The sequence below is a fragment of the Toxotes jaculatrix genome, chromosome 9 (assembly GCF_017976425.1).
Source record: "Toxotes jaculatrix isolate fToxJac2 chromosome 9, fToxJac2.pri, whole genome shotgun sequence".
In the NCBI taxonomy this organism is placed as follows: domain Eukaryota; kingdom Metazoa; phylum Chordata; class Actinopteri; family Toxotidae; genus Toxotes; species Toxotes jaculatrix.
In genome coordinates, this window is record NC_054402.1 from 3,876,990 (window position 1) to 3,891,793 (window position 14,804).

Below are 14,804 nucleotides of genomic sequence, written 5' to 3' on the forward strand. Positions count from 1 at the left end.
CACTCCACCAAAAAATACAATTCATTGCCCACCTAAATTACATAACACGGTCACGGTGAACAGCCGATGTTTTCATAAAACCTGACATTTTTAATCATGTTTTCATTTCCACTCTAAATGAAAACAATGGAGCTGTCAGCATCTGATTTCAGCCTGAGCCTGTGCAGACCTGAATTCAAAAGTGGACAGTCAAGCACAGCTGGTAACTTGAATGGCAAATTCAATTATGATGTTCAACCCTGTAACTATACAGCACTAATTATTTGCATTTGATCAATTATTTGCAGACATGCTTTTCCTGTTTTATACTAGCATGTATAAACATTTTATCTGTAAACATTGTATAACACTTGTTAGATCATTTACAGCCTCAACTAAACCGGAAAGTATTGAGTTGTTTAGTGTAACCGTACAATAGATTTTATTTTCAACACCTATTGACTCTAAATAGACCATGCTGTACACTGAGTCACACTCTCAAACACATGCAACACCTGAGCTGTAGGTCTATCATAACATGCTGCGGCAGTAACATAGGAGGAGCTCCTTTTTTTAAAAGGTCGCATCAGGACACAACTCTCTTGTTTGTACTGCACAGTAAATGGTAAACCAATCCCTTTATTTGTTCTAAAACTTGATGATCTGTGACCCACTTGTTGTTTTTAGTAATACACCCTGATCTCAGTATCAATTCCCACATTAATATTTGGAGCTGCTTGACAGATTGTGTATTTTAGAGGTATTAACCTACATATCAGTGTCCTTGATGCTTCTAAAATGACACACTGGCACTTGAAGGTGTGGTTTAATGTGCTTTTGCTTTCTCCCACAGTCTGCTAGTACTTTCGTTGACTGCAAACGGTTATACAACACTTGAATTCTCCTTCCTCAGATCCTTTACTCAAGTAAAATTAACAGTACCACAGTGTAAAATACAGGCTACCAAATGAAAACGATTAATCAACTATCGAAATAGTTGCAGATTTCTGTCTACAGATTAATCATTTCATCGACTTGACAAATTGTCTCAGCTCTAGACTGAGAAAAACTCAACTCAATTATATCTAGTTAAACAGTATTGTTGTTCAAATGTTGTCCCAGCTTTGGATTTGGTCAGTAAATGAAAATGAAGGTCAAAAAAAAACAAAAAAAAAACAAAAAAAACAAACAAACAAACAAAAAAAACCCACTGATACAAGACAATAAGCCAGTGCTATCCCCTTATCCATCTGGTGACCTTTCAGATTTAGATTGGGCAGGACGTGTTTTTGGGTCAACTGGTTTGGTTAATCTAATATTTGTGGAAAATATCTCCATTAAAGCTCAATATTAACCGACAGGATGAACATTGAGGCATTTTTTGTGTCAAGATGTTGATGTTTATCAGTTTTCTGCTTATACATTGCATATTCCAAAATGAATGTGTTTAATCAAAGCACCACACAGTAAATCTGGGTGTAATGTAGTGTTCAACAACACAAAAACATAACACATTGTACTGAGAGCCACAGGAAGTGGGAATCATTGGGCCCCACAGCAGATTATTCCAGCAATGAGACTTTGGGACTCCTTCGGGAACAGCTGGAATAAGCCTTGCATTTCTCTGCTACCAGATGATTTCTAAAAAAGTAAGACTAAAATTGTGGCATTTTGGTAATGGTATGTGACCTCTTGGGCCTATAGGGCACAGGCCCAGGAGCCTCAGAGGTCAAGGGGCCCTTGGCTCAGAGCGTCTGCATGAAGTGATTGTTAGTATCTTTTCTTTGAAAGTCACAGAGCTTACTTGGCAAACACAAAACAACAAGATGAAAAACGACAATAAAAAGACTTAAAACAATTAGAAAGCATGAAAAATGAACCTTGATGCAATATGCATAAAATAACAACAGAGAGAGACAAAATGACACATAGTGACCACAGAGAGGCTTAAGATGTCCAACAACTGATGCAAAGCTACCAGGAAGCGAGACAACATGACCACAAAAAACCCCATAAAGACCAAACAGTCAAAAAGAGACAAAAAAAAAGTCATGAAAAGACACACAATTGCCAAAAAAGAGATGTAAAACGAGAGAGAGAGAACATTACCACAAAACAGATGCAAAACAATCAAAAAGAGACTAAAAATGACCATAAAGGGAAACTAACTTTCAGTCTGGGGGTATTTTTTTACGTGCGCTTAGAGGCCCATTTTTCTCATCATCTGTCTGTGCGTGTTCCTCGTAGCAACTGCTGTGGAAATCCGCAGACTGTATTTTTTTATTGGACCACTGGAAGAGGGCAGTGAGACTGATGGGAGAGGATTGGTCGCCATCGCTCCTCCTGTGTTCCAGAGAGTTCTGAGTGGGAATGTTACCGAGGAGGCGCTGCCTCGCGCCGACTGACAGCGCGCGGACCGGGGACCCGTCGCACGGACAGAGAGTGAGGAGGTCGCTCAGGGAGACGCCAGCCCGCAGCGTTAGTAACGACCGTCGTAACGATAAGCCGATAAAACGACATATTCTGAATTTAAAGAAGGTGAGTATAGGTAGGGAACCGGTGCGTTGTAACTTTTATTGGACGGCTACATGGGCGTTACATCAACTGTTCACTGTGTGTTTGTTAATTAGCGCTGACCATTTCCTAACGTCGCAGGTCTTAACCGCTGCTACATTTACATTATTTAAATTTAAGCTAGCTAACGCGTTTTTTTTAACGGTTCTGTTTTGTTCCTTTCTTTTTGCTGTCGGTTAATCTGTTTGCTATTATTAAAACGCAGCTGTAAGTTACACCAACTTCACTTTCCAAATGATGCTGTAAACTAACTGTACTGTACTGTTACTGTGCGTGTTTACCTGTTTGACATTTGTTTAACACGAAAAGTTAAACGGAGAACATGGCTAACAACAGGTATGAAATGACGCTGCTAACAGACTGGCTCCACTCTGCCAAGTCATACTGCGGCTTGCGCTTCAGGATTTGGCTCGCAAAGTTGAGCTCATATGCCAGGCAAAGCCGTGCACATCTGCAGGCGAAGTTATATGGCGTTTTTAAAAATTGTGTGCAAGTTACGAGGAAGTGGAAGGAACAGTCCAGAAAGTTCCAAGACTCCCGAAATCAAAGGTGACACGCCCTCCTGTACTGGAGGAACTCACACCAGTGATGCACTCCCCAGCCCCGAAAGCCAAATTATTTTAAACAGACATTAACAAAACTGGGGAAACTACAGTGTTATAGTAGAAGAACAGTAACCAAATTGAACTGCATTCATTGACTGTGAACTTATATATTAACATATTTCTCAGTGATGTCTGTATCATATAGTTTTTTTTTTTAAGTTAGATTTTGCACAGACGTACACACAAAAGATATATCTATAATATCCTAAGTGCATTTAATACACATTTGATGTACTTGTACTTAGTATTTACTGTATTTGATGCATTCCAGTGTTTTTTTTTTTTTTTTGGTTTGTTTTTTAAACAAACAGGCCAGTCCCCAGAGATTGGGCGGGGGACCGGAAAATGATTGAAGTATTTGAACAAGTTGCTGATTCATTTCCTGCCAGTCTTTTCTGATCAACTAAGTGATTACATGGCTAATTGCTTCACCTCTGATATGCGTTATGCTACCTGAATCAAAGCACAGAAAGCCATTTTTTTTTTTTTTTACGCCCTGGCTTGTGCACGCCCTTGCATTGCCTCTGTGCCCTCCCAGGAAAGCCCACTACACCAGTATGAGAACCGTTTCCTAAGTTAGCTGTAATGACCTCCCATGTGGCTTAACATTACGCTAACATTGCAATATATTGATTGCTACTGTAGCAACAATAAACACAGTAAACCTTGTTACAAAAAGTTGCTGCTTACTGAGTCATCTTAGTAACTTTGTTGCTGAGTCAAACTAGGAACAAATTATCGGCTTTAATCAGCAAATTATCCAGACAACTAGTAAAACCAGCTCTAGTTCTTCCCCTGAACAATATTTCAAATGCTATATAATAAAATAGCAACCAGCAGTGTCCCAGAACAAAATATTCAGTTTACTTAAGTTTGGCATTTTTTTCACAAAAATGGTGAATAAATGATCGGAATACTAGGTGAGTTGTTTTCAGCTTATCAGCATATCAGTAGGTCATCAGGCTACAGTAAACCTGCTTCCTAGAAAAGGCCCTTACCTCCCTGTTTTCTGTTGTTGCCATAATAAAGGCAGCCGTTGCTAAGCTGTCAAAAGCGGGGAGGCTCAAAAACAGGTGCTGTGGACCTTCACTTCACCGAGACTCCACTTCTGTTTGAGCAGCTCAGACCCTGATAATAGACTCATTACCCCATACTACAAATGTGCATCATGGTCGCCACCCACAGTGCTCAGAGAGTTCAAAGTACTCGTGTCAAATATCCAGATTTTCAGTTCAGTGCCAGTGTATGACTAACAACTGATTACATTCATATTCTCAGGAACCATGTCCAAGGGACCAGCAGTTGGCATTGACCTGGGCACTACCTATTCCTGTGTAGGAGTGTTTCAGCATGGCAAAGTGGAAATCATTGCCAATGACCAAGGAAACAGGACCACACCCAGTTATGTAGCCTTCACCGACACTGAGAGGCTGATTGGGGATGCAGCCAAGAATCAGGTGGCACTGAACCCCAACAACACAGTATTTGGTATGATTTTTTTTTTTTTTCTAGACAAATCAAGCTGGATCAGAAATTTCTGGTTATTAATCGCATCTTTTTGATTCTCAGATGCAAAGCGTCTTATTGGACGTCGGTTTGATGACAGCGTTGTTCAGTCAGACATGAAACACTGGCCCTTTACAGTCATTAACGATGCTTCACGCCCCAAAGTAAAAGTGGAGTTTAAGGGTGAGACCAAGACCTTCTACCCAGAGGAGATCTCCTCCATGGTGCTGCTTAAAATGAAGGAGATTGCAGAGGCATACCTGGGCAAGGTACACCTGTGTGCTTTAGTTTTTACGAAATGCATTTTTATAGTCTTTTGTTTCTTAATTAAGGAAATGGAGGACTGCATGAGGAATATACACCTTAACAGTTATTTTGGCTGCAAGATGTAAAGAGGACATTGTTTTATTTGTGTCCTGTTTGCTACTGTTCTGCTGTTTTAATAGACTAGAGATCTGTCATCTCTAATTTAGCTTAGTATGATGAAAAAAATATATAATGACTGTTCAAAATGCAGCCCTGCGATTGGCTGGCGACCAGTCCAGGGTGTACCCTGCCTCTCTCCCATAGTCAGCTGGGATAGGCTCCTGCTCCCACGCGACCCTGACGGATTAAGTGGTATAGAAAATGGATGGATGTTCAAAATGTTATTAATGTCCCATTAAATCTTGTTACATGCAACCATTTCCTTTTTTGCAGACTGTAACAAATGCTGTAGTGACTGTGCCTGCCTACTTCAATGACTCTCAGCGCCAGGCTACCAAAGATGCTGGGACCATTTCTGGGCTTAATGTGCTTCGTATCATCAATGAGCCGACTGCTGCCGCTATTGCTTATGGCCTGGACAAAAAGGTAAAATAATTCTTAAGTTACAGATTTCAACAAGATACAGTTTTTAATTATTCTAGTAAATTGCACTAATAATGGCACTTCTTCAAGTTTTAGGTGTACAGCCTGTAATACTTCTAACCACTGACGTAATGTAGACTTTCAAGTTTGAAAAGTGGATGGATCCAGTTGTCTTGTCAAATAAATTACAGTTAAATCATTTCAAATTACAGGTTGGATCTGAAAGAAACGTCCTCATCTTTGACCTGGGTGGCGGCACATTTGATGTCTCCATCTTGACCATTGAAGACGGCATCTTTGAGGTGAAGTCCACAGCAGGCGACACACACCTGGGTGGAGAAGACTTTGACAATCGCATGGTCAACCACTTCATCTCCGAGTTCAAACGCAAGTACAAGAAAGACATCAGCGACAACAAGAGGGCAGTGCGTCGTCTGCGCACAGCTTGTGAGAGGGCCAAGCGCACCCTGTCTTCCAGCACCCAGGCCAGCATTGAAATTGATTCTCTGTACGAGGGCATCGATTTCTACACCTCAATCACCAGAGCCCGGTTCGAGGAGCTGAACGCAGACCTGTTCCGAGGAACCCTGGAGCCTGTGGAGAAGGCTCTCCGTGATGCCAAGATGGACAAGGCTCAAGTCCACGACATTGTCTTGGTGGGAGGCTCCACTCGCATTCCCAAGATCCAGAAGCTTCTGCAGGACTTTTTCAATGGCAAGGACCTTAATAAGAGCATTAACCCTGATGAAGCAGTGGCCTATGGTGCAGGTATGGTCCCTGTTTGGCCATAAATATAACGGTAACTAACTTGCACTAGTAAAAAGTTGCACGTTTAAACCCCAGATCCACCCATTTGTTTGGCAGCTGTGCAGGCAGCCATCCTGTCAGGTGACAAATCTGAGAATGTGCAGGACCTGCTGCTGCTCGATGTCACCCCCTTGTCTCTGGGCATTGAGACCGCTGGAGGAGTCATGACTGTTCTCATCAAGAGGAACACCACCATCCCCACAAAGCAAACCCAGACATTTACCACCTATTCAGACAACCAGCCTGGTGTGCTCATTCAGGTATGGCCAACATTGTTTTTTTCCTGTATGTAGCTAAAAAAGGGAAAACTTCATTATTTTCAAGAAGGTAAATCTTCATCAATGGATTGACCTGACATAACATACACAGGTGTTTGAGGGCGAAAGGGCCATGACCAAAGACAACAACCTTCTGGGGAAATTTGAGCTGACTGGAATCCCCCCTGCTCCCAGAGGAGTTCCTCAGATTGAGGTGACCTTTGATATCGATGCCAACGGCATCATGAACGTGTCTGCGGTTGACAAGAGCACTGGGAAGGAGAACAAGATCACAATCACCAACGACAAAGGTAACATGAACTGAATCACTCTAAATGCTCAATTAGATGTACAAAATTCAGCCATGTGTTCATTTGAAATAAAATTCATTCTTTCCTCTGCCACTGCTCAGGTCGCCTGAGCAAGGAGGACATTGAGCGTATGGTCCAGGAAGCAGAGAAGTACAAGGCTGAGGATGATGTGCAGAGAGAGAAGGTGGCTGCCAAGAATGGTCTGGAGTCTTATGCCTTCAACATGAAGTCCACCGTAGAGGACGAGAAGCTGAAGGACAAGATCAGTGATGAGGACAAACAGAAGATTCTGGACAAATGTAATGAGATCATCAACTGGCTTGATAGAAACCAGGTATGGATCAGAAGTATTGTCCAGTTTTGTGGTTGGAAGCTTTGGCTGGCACCAGATTGATACTAAATTTCCCGTTCTTTCTCTCTTTTCTCAGTCTGCAGAAAAAGATGAGTTTGAGCACCAGCAGAAGGAGCTGGAGAAGGTGTGCAACCCCATCATGACCAAGCTGTACCAGAGTGCAGGAGGTATGCCGGGGGGAATGCCAGGAGGGATGCCAGGCGGTTTCCCCGGAGCTGGTGGTGCTCCTGGAGGAGGAGGATCCTCCGGCCCCACTATCGAGGAGGTTGACTAAACTAGAAATTGACCAGACTTGCATGAGCTCGTTCTCTTTCCTTTCAGGCTTAGGGAAGCACTTCCACTGTGGCTTTTTTTGGCAGTTTTTCCAGGCATTTATGTTAGTTAAACCAGTTAACATTTGCATTAGTGCAGTGGGTTTTTTTTTCTTTTTGAGCTGGTTATGAGGCTGAAATGGTCAATATTGCACAATACTTTGAAAAATGAGACTAAATAAAATGTTTTGCAATTTGGACTTGTTGCTTATCTTTTCTAATATTGATGCAAATAGTAAGTACTTCCAGAGACATCTTCTCTGAAAGTGGAGGATATACCACACTAAACCATAACTGGTCTTAAACTGATAATTTCACTTGTGACAATGTACAGCCACAAGGCCCAGTACTGCTGCCACAGATAATATTGTACACCTCTCCATTTTTATTTTAAAGTTTTATTAATGCAGAGAGTGAAAGTATAAAACAAAGGCATTGTTTTTCTTATTTATTTTGCTTTATTGTGAATAAAACTTTTAACAGAGAGGGGTTGGAAAGTTCATTGGGATATTGGTTCCTCTTGGCCCTATATTATGGACCAGTGCTGGTGTGTGTGTGTGTTTGTGTTGAAGTCTTAGGTCAGCGCGAGTTCGAGTTTCGTGGGCATTCATGCATCCGGTAGGCACACATGTAGAAGATACCTAGTAGAAAGTAATAAGTTATTAAGAGAAGAAGTACAATGTGTAGTGTGAACAACAGCAAATGAACATAAGTATGAGGAAAAAGAAGATTTCCACCTGCGTTTGCAGTTCTCGATGTGGTAGGATGCATACCTGAGAAGAATGTGAGCACCACTGCCACCCAGCCCATTATGTAGGACCAGGAGAATCGCCAGCTGCCATAGCGTTTACCGTAGTAGTTCACCGTCACTCCGGTGTAGACAGCCATGGCCAGCAACACAAAGAAGCCTACAAAAAAAAAATTAGGTTTAACGATAAATGTCTTTACTATAGGTTTGCATGTGGTTATTAGGTGAGGAGCTTACAGGAGATGAAGAACAGGATGCCGGCTGCAAATGTCTTGTCAAACCCATCAAAGGAGGAGTAGTGGATGAAGGCCATGACCCCGATCACAATGCCGATGAAACAAGCCAGCAGGGAAAGAATCATGAAGGCCCGGGTGGCATCCCAATACGCTGTGGGTGAGAGGAGAGGAGGGTAGTCTGAGACCTGAAAGGTCAGTGTTAAAGAGCTATAGTGCTAAATGAAGAATTCAGACTCTACATCATACGCCCCACTCATGAAATGTTTTCCTGCTTTTCCTCATCTAGGAGATGGCTCTAGCTTGCCACCTTGTGTTTGTTAATGGCTTAGAACCCCCTCTGTTGAATTAAACTAAAGACAGATGACTTCTTGTGCCTATGAGAATAACATAGGGATGGACTCTTCCTTTTAAGTCACCTTTGGAGTCAATTTCTATGTAAAGTCACTTACATTAATGCAGCATTTCTACAAAAAAAGAAACATCTTGGTTTTTTGAAAGACTTCTAGGCAACATTTACATGACAATAACATGAATTTCCAGTTTCTTTGCACATGAATCTGCATTTGAAACATCTGGAAAAAAAAAAAAACCCAAAGGGAAGTAAACTCAGTGCTGATCAGGCTTAGTGCCGAGGTCACGGACTGATTGGTGGTGAATTAATAAATATAAATGAGGATCTGCCTGCTTGTACATGTCTTACCAATGCTGTCGGTGTGTGTCATGCATTTCCCAGGAACACAGTACCGCCACAGGCCCTGGTGCATATAATTGCTGGAGTGGCGGTACTGCATCCAGTAGTCGGTTGCCGTGGAGACAATGAGGAGTATGTTCCCAACTCCGGCACAGAACAACCCACCTCCCATGAAGCTGTACATCCTGACAATAAACACTGACTGACAGAGAAAGAGAGAGAGAGAGAGAGAGAGAGAGAGAGAGAGAGAGAGAGAGAGAGAGAGAGAGAGAGAGAAAACAGTGCAGGTCAGGGCCCCACCACATCTGGCCTCAGCTGAACCAATTACAGCGGGTACTTCCTGTTACAGAGCACTGCGCTCGATATGAATAAAACAATACCTAAATACATTCAGCAGGATGCCACAAATGTGCTAGGAGCTAGACAGATCTGATTATAGAAACATTACTCATTAGCAGCCAGCTCAGTCTGACAAGTCATTAACCTGTAGCATTACGAGACCGCGATGTGGGTCCATCTTTAAAAACACATGTTGTGCTGACAAACATTTTACAACCCCACAGACATTCATTTGAATTCTAGCCAAGACCACAAGGTTTCTAAATATACCACACACGGCACGCTGAAGCATGGTGAAATGTGTAGAAAGGGATGCACAAGACTTCAGGAATATTTTTCCCAAATAGACTCAGTGGCGCAAAAACATGGTATCTGAATATTTTATCGAAGTGGGGTTTTCCACCCTTATTTTAAAGCAGTTTTAAGGGAAGATCAGGGTTCAAGAGGTTAACTATGAAATTCAAAAAACAACCACTTATTATCTCTGTAAAACACATAATATCACACAGGTATGCATATGACAATTCACACATGATGTTTTCATATTGATTACATACCTTTATCTTTTCTCCCTTCAGAAAAAGTCAGAGATTCCAATATTTCGGGTTGTCAAAGCACAGAGGAGCCCAATATTGCCCAGGGTGGCAGGAAAGTTTTGTTTGTGCGTAGGAAACCAAGCGAACAAACGGGCTGATGGAACAATGGGTCATGCTGAGCCACAACCAATCACAGAGGATGAGTTTTGTGTTTTAGGGAATCTGCTGAAAATACAAAACTGTTTAAGCGCTGCGCACATCTCAGTAATACTGATGACACAGGGCTTTTGATTCAAAATGCTGCACAACCACGCACAGTAAACTCACAGCCTGAAATAGGCTTACCCATAGTATTGTGGAAATATTCATTTAACAGAGATTATTTTAAATCGTAAAAATGTTAAAACTCTGTCATTTTGAATTATGCTTCACTTGATATATTTCGGGTTAATCCTTCTGTGTATTATGCTGACGGTAAAGCAACATTATTCTCAACAAATATCAGGTCATTTCTGCCTTTAAACACAAATCTCTGACAGCTTGTATACTGTAATTCAAATTGTGCAATATGCTCATCTACATAGAAATAAATCCAACATTCCTTTTTTTTTTTTCAGACGTAGTATAAATGATGAATCTGCACTCACTACAATGTGCTTTTGATGTCTTTCCATCCCTCATAATAAGTGTGGAAAGACAAATTGTGCTTTCATCCGTCAATTTCACATTTAGTCTCATATTTTCAAGTCCCCCCGTCACTTAATTGGCACAGCCAGAGGAATTCATTTAATAACAGATGAAAAACAGCTCAGACATTTATAGAATAAAACACAGCAACAGTAAACTTGAACGCAGCCAGCAAGCATAAATTCACAGGACACGATGCATACGGTTAACTTGGCAGAGCCGAGTATGACGAGCTGGTAGGTGGGTGGCTAGTAGCGCTGTGGGTTTGTAGCGTTGTGGGTGAAGAAGCTGCAATAAAAGTGATTTATCTTTGTTGTAGCATCTTGTAGAGAGAGTAGGAGTTGAAAGAGAGAGTTATGGGTGAGAAATTAGTATTTCACTTACTCACTGTACACAAAGAGGTGTTGCTCTCAAAAGAAGAGCTTAGAATAATTTCCATTTAAGAGCAGAGTTACTCCAAAAATGCCTGGAATTTTTCACTTCAAGCTTTCTGTATTACTTTACTTTAAAACCATCATCAACTCATAAATACCAAGTGTGTCTGCTGATTACTCAGTTGCATCATTCAGAATTAACTTTACTGGCCAAATATATTGACAGTTCACAGCACAGACAAAGTTACAGGACAGTATATATATTAAAGTAAACGAAGATATCAAGCAAAACAAATGCAAACAAGCTATTAAATACAGACAAGAGCTGGACAAACTTTCTGTTTTACATATATTTTTACCATGAACTGTACATTGTTGGGGTACAGGTAGTGCAAGAATGCAAGTCTCTTTAACAGAAGTGGATTAATATATGTTGATGGTTTGTGTATATACAGTCTGATAAAACTTGTAAGGGTACTACAATTACAATTTGAGTTCCTCTGAAGCTTTTAGACCAGTGTTCACAAAAGATCCCTGCTGAGAGCATTTCATGTTGATGTGTGTTGATCAACATCCCCTTTTTTTCGCTGGAGCCATTTTGACAGGTCACACTGGGTTTAATTCCATGAATTCTATGCAGCTGCTTCAGGTTCAGGGTCCTGGTATTGTTCATGCTGACTCGCTGTCACAATGTCAAGGCTAACTGCAGCAATTAGATACAGCCACCGGCCATTTTTATTCCTGCATTGTTCATTCGAGGGGAGATGTAATTGATAGATTATCCACATGCAAATACAAAAAAAAAAAAAAAAAAAAAAAAAAAGTTGTGGCCTTTTGATTAAAACCATAAATGTGAAAAGCTTTCCTCAGAGGCCACATACTTTGGTTGGAGGACTGGATTTGTTTACCACTGGCTCCCTGGGACAGAGCAGAGAATCGTTAACCTTATTAGTAGCACCTGTGTTTTTCCTGACAGGTCAGTGTGTCTGCTGGAAACACACTCAGCTTACACACAGGCTAAGCCTTTGGCATCAGCAGCCTGACTAATGCAACTGATGACACAGATGACTTACATCCTGCTAATTCACATTTAACTTCGCACAGAGTTCAGTACCTCTCAGCTCTAAAGCATTTACTGAAAAAGCAAAAACTAAAGTATATGGAGTCACTGGACGATTATCATGTTTGTCTCAGTCATGACCACTAGGTGGTGCTTTTTGTTTAATCTTGCAACAAAGACTGAAGGAGTGTTTGGATTTTCTCCTGAGAACAGGTTTGGCCATCATTTATTGATGCAGAATGCGGTATTTAAATCGAGGCTTAAACTTTTATTATTTGCTGCTGAATTTTATTAAATTACATTTTGGGCTAGTTTGGACTTCTGTTGCTATATGTCCTATAGAGTCGGTAGAGATACAACATCTTGCTTAAGGACAATCAGCAGCCAGAATTGTCAGTGTTTAGTTTTGGTTTCTTTGATTAAGAATTTTGGTCATGTGTTGGTCAGGTTTGTATTTGTACTACTACCACTTGTGGAGTGGCAGAAATTGATGTTTAAGTCTAACTTTTACTTTTCTATTTTGACTTCTTTGCTCAGTTTCTAACTAATTTTTATGATCTCAATCACAGCACATGGTGACGAGGAGTTATGTACAGTCTGTGTCTCAAAGCTGTGTAACTAGCACGGCCTACAGAAATAACTATTGGTAGCTTTTACCTGTAATTAGTAACAAATTATATTGAAAATCCATTGACCTTTAAAATAACTTTGCACAACACAAAAAAATAAAAAATAAAAAAATAAATCCTGTTTATCCAGTAGAGTACATTTATGGACACCTGTGAAGTGGCCTCAGTAATAGACTTTGGCTGGTAAAGCTGAAGCATCAGTATGTGCAAAGGGGGGTTAGTCATGTAAACCACAGAGACCCTAATCCACACTACAGGCCTGAAAGCATAAAATTGTAGAAACCTTCTAAATTGCATCGGATTACCATTATCCTCCTAGCCCGGGGGGGCCCAGTGGATGTTTGCCAGTGGCAGTGGAGTCCAATACAGTTTCCACGCCATCCGACTTCTTCTCTGCCAGAATATTCTGGCACTTCAACTAAAATCTGCAACCAAGAGGCACATATATAGCAGATGAAGGTGCAGACATGAAGAAAGCCTTTCAAATCCAGCAGTTGTCACGTTTCACGAGTCATACAGTGAGATGAAGGTTACCTCCTCTCATTAAACCGCATTCACAAACATGCCTTCTCACAATACTGCAATCTGAGGAAGGCATCCCAGAAGTCATTTTACTGGGAACATGAGATAACTAACTCTGAGTTCATTCAGACCTCAGGGACGTTTGGCTCTGATAGAAAAATCTGAGCTCACGCCGCTGTCTTCTTTGTTTCCTCTTACTCTTTGTCTTCTCTTGATAATTCTGTAGTGGAAAGCTGGAAAAGTATCTGAATTATCCAACACACATTCACTCACTCTCATGTCACAAAGAAACAATGAATGAATGAATGACAGCTGTTGTTCACAAAATGTTTGAAAGTAATATTTCAATTTATCTTTAAGGTATGGTTCAATATTTTCCAGCACAAAGTCTGAGACAAATTACGTATAATTCTAAAATATACTTGTATTTTACACATTAACAAGACTAAGTGTCATGCTGGTACTTAGCCTTGGCTGTGTTTTTATTTATTTAACATTAGCACACTAAAATGATCGCACTGACAATGCAAACATGCTAATGTTTAGTAGGTATAATGTTCACCATGCTCACCAAATTAGTTTAATATGTTAGCATGCTAACATTTGCTAATTAGCACTCAATACAAAGTACATTCTGATGGAACTGGGTTTGAGCTTTCATTGAAGAAAACTCCATAAGAACTTTGATAATACTGTGGCTGTTGTCTGTCATTGAAGCTAAATCTCAGGGTTTTGTAGCAAGTCATAAATATCTTCTTCTTAAACCACCCGATGATGGCAGTAGATGAAAAGTCAGAATAGGTAAAATTTTGTGATTATTTCACAAACTGCCATGAGAATGGTTTGGATGGACAGACATACCGACAGACTCACACTGCCTTCACTGCCTGCATGTAATATTCATCATAATTCACATACGGACAAAAGCACTTTTGTAACAAATGTTTTATTGGTCAGTTTAAAAAGCTTGACAACACACTGGTGATCTACAGGGATACCACAGTACACAGTCACACAGAGATGAGAGATAAAAACAGTAACACACACAAACACTACACACATGCACTGACGCACACACACACACACACACACTCAAAACACACACACACACACACCAACATGATGGGATATTAACAAATTTTCTGCCTTATATCTTTTCCAGTCTTTTATCAAACACACAAACCATTGTGGTTTCAAGGTCAGGAATAACCAGAAGATACATTCAATAATCTGCTGTACAATAATGTCATAGTTCCATTTACTTTCCATTGCCTAAAAATACAATACTCGCGCCCCCCCCCAGATCCATTTTTCATTTCATATATCTGATCACATTTTTTAAAAAATTGCAAAGATGTCTATATACACAGAGGCGGGGTGAAGGGAATCACAAAAAATAAAGATTAAATCATTAAAATAAAATAAAAAAGA

At 40.6% G+C, this 14,804-nt stretch overlaps 2 protein-coding genes across 2 annotated transcripts; one reads left to right on the forward strand and one right to left on the reverse strand.

The window, feature by feature from the left end:
• The first annotated feature begins 2,339 nt into the window (after positions 1-2,339).
• Positions 2,340-7,751, forward strand: hspa8b (heat shock protein family A (Hsp70) member 8b). The gene is made up of 9 exons (XM_041047269.1): positions 2,340-2,517; positions 4,437-4,646; positions 4,728-4,933; positions 5,364-5,516; positions 5,726-6,281; positions 6,378-6,580; positions 6,690-6,888; positions 6,990-7,222; positions 7,317-7,751. The coding sequence occupies exons 2-9, from the start codon at positions 4,442-4,444 to the stop codon at positions 7,512-7,514; spliced, it is 1,953 nt and encodes a 650-aa protein (XP_040903203.1). The 5' UTR covers positions 2,340-2,517; positions 4,437-4,441; the 3' UTR covers positions 7,515-7,751.
• Positions 7,752-8,104: 353 nt separating this feature from the next.
• On the reverse strand, positions 8,105-9,410 carry lim2.3 (lens intrinsic membrane protein 2.3). Its single transcript, XM_041046786.1, has 4 exons — positions 9,236-9,410; positions 8,537-8,686; positions 8,325-8,459; positions 8,105-8,192 (listed from the first exon to the last, which is right to left on the reverse strand). Exons 1-4 carry the CDS (start codon positions 9,408-9,410, stop codon positions 8,131-8,133), a joined length of 522 nt encoding a protein of 173 aa, XP_040902720.1. The 3' UTR covers positions 8,105-8,130.
• Positions 9,411-14,804: the final 5,394 nt, after the last annotated feature.

Excerpts from the sequence above, each read along its gene's own strand:
- hspa8b (XM_041047269.1), top strand. The coding sequence starts at position 4,442 with ATGTCCAAGGGACCAGCAGTTGGCATTGACCTGGGCACTACCTATTCC. Across the intron at positions 5,517-5,725 it reads CTTATGGCCTGGACAAAAAG|GTTGGATCTGAAAGAAACGT; the intron begins GTAAAATAATTC and ends TTCAAATTACAG. Across the intron at positions 6,581-6,689 it reads AGCCTGGTGTGCTCATTCAG|GTGTTTGAGGGCGAAAGGGC; the intron begins GTATGGCCAACA and ends TAACATACACAG.
- lim2.3 (XM_041046786.1), bottom strand. The coding sequence starts at position 9,410 with ATGTACAGCTTCATGGGAGGTGGGTTGTTCTGTGCCGGAGTTGGGAAC. Across the intron at positions 8,687-9,235 it reads GACACACACCGACAGCATTG|CGTATTGGGATGCCACCCGG; the intron begins GTAAGACATGTA and ends TCTCACCCACAG. Across the intron at positions 8,460-8,536 it reads CATCCTGTTCTTCATCTCCT|GCTTCTTTGTGTTGCTGGCC; the intron begins GTAAGCTCCTCA and ends TTTTTTTTGTAG.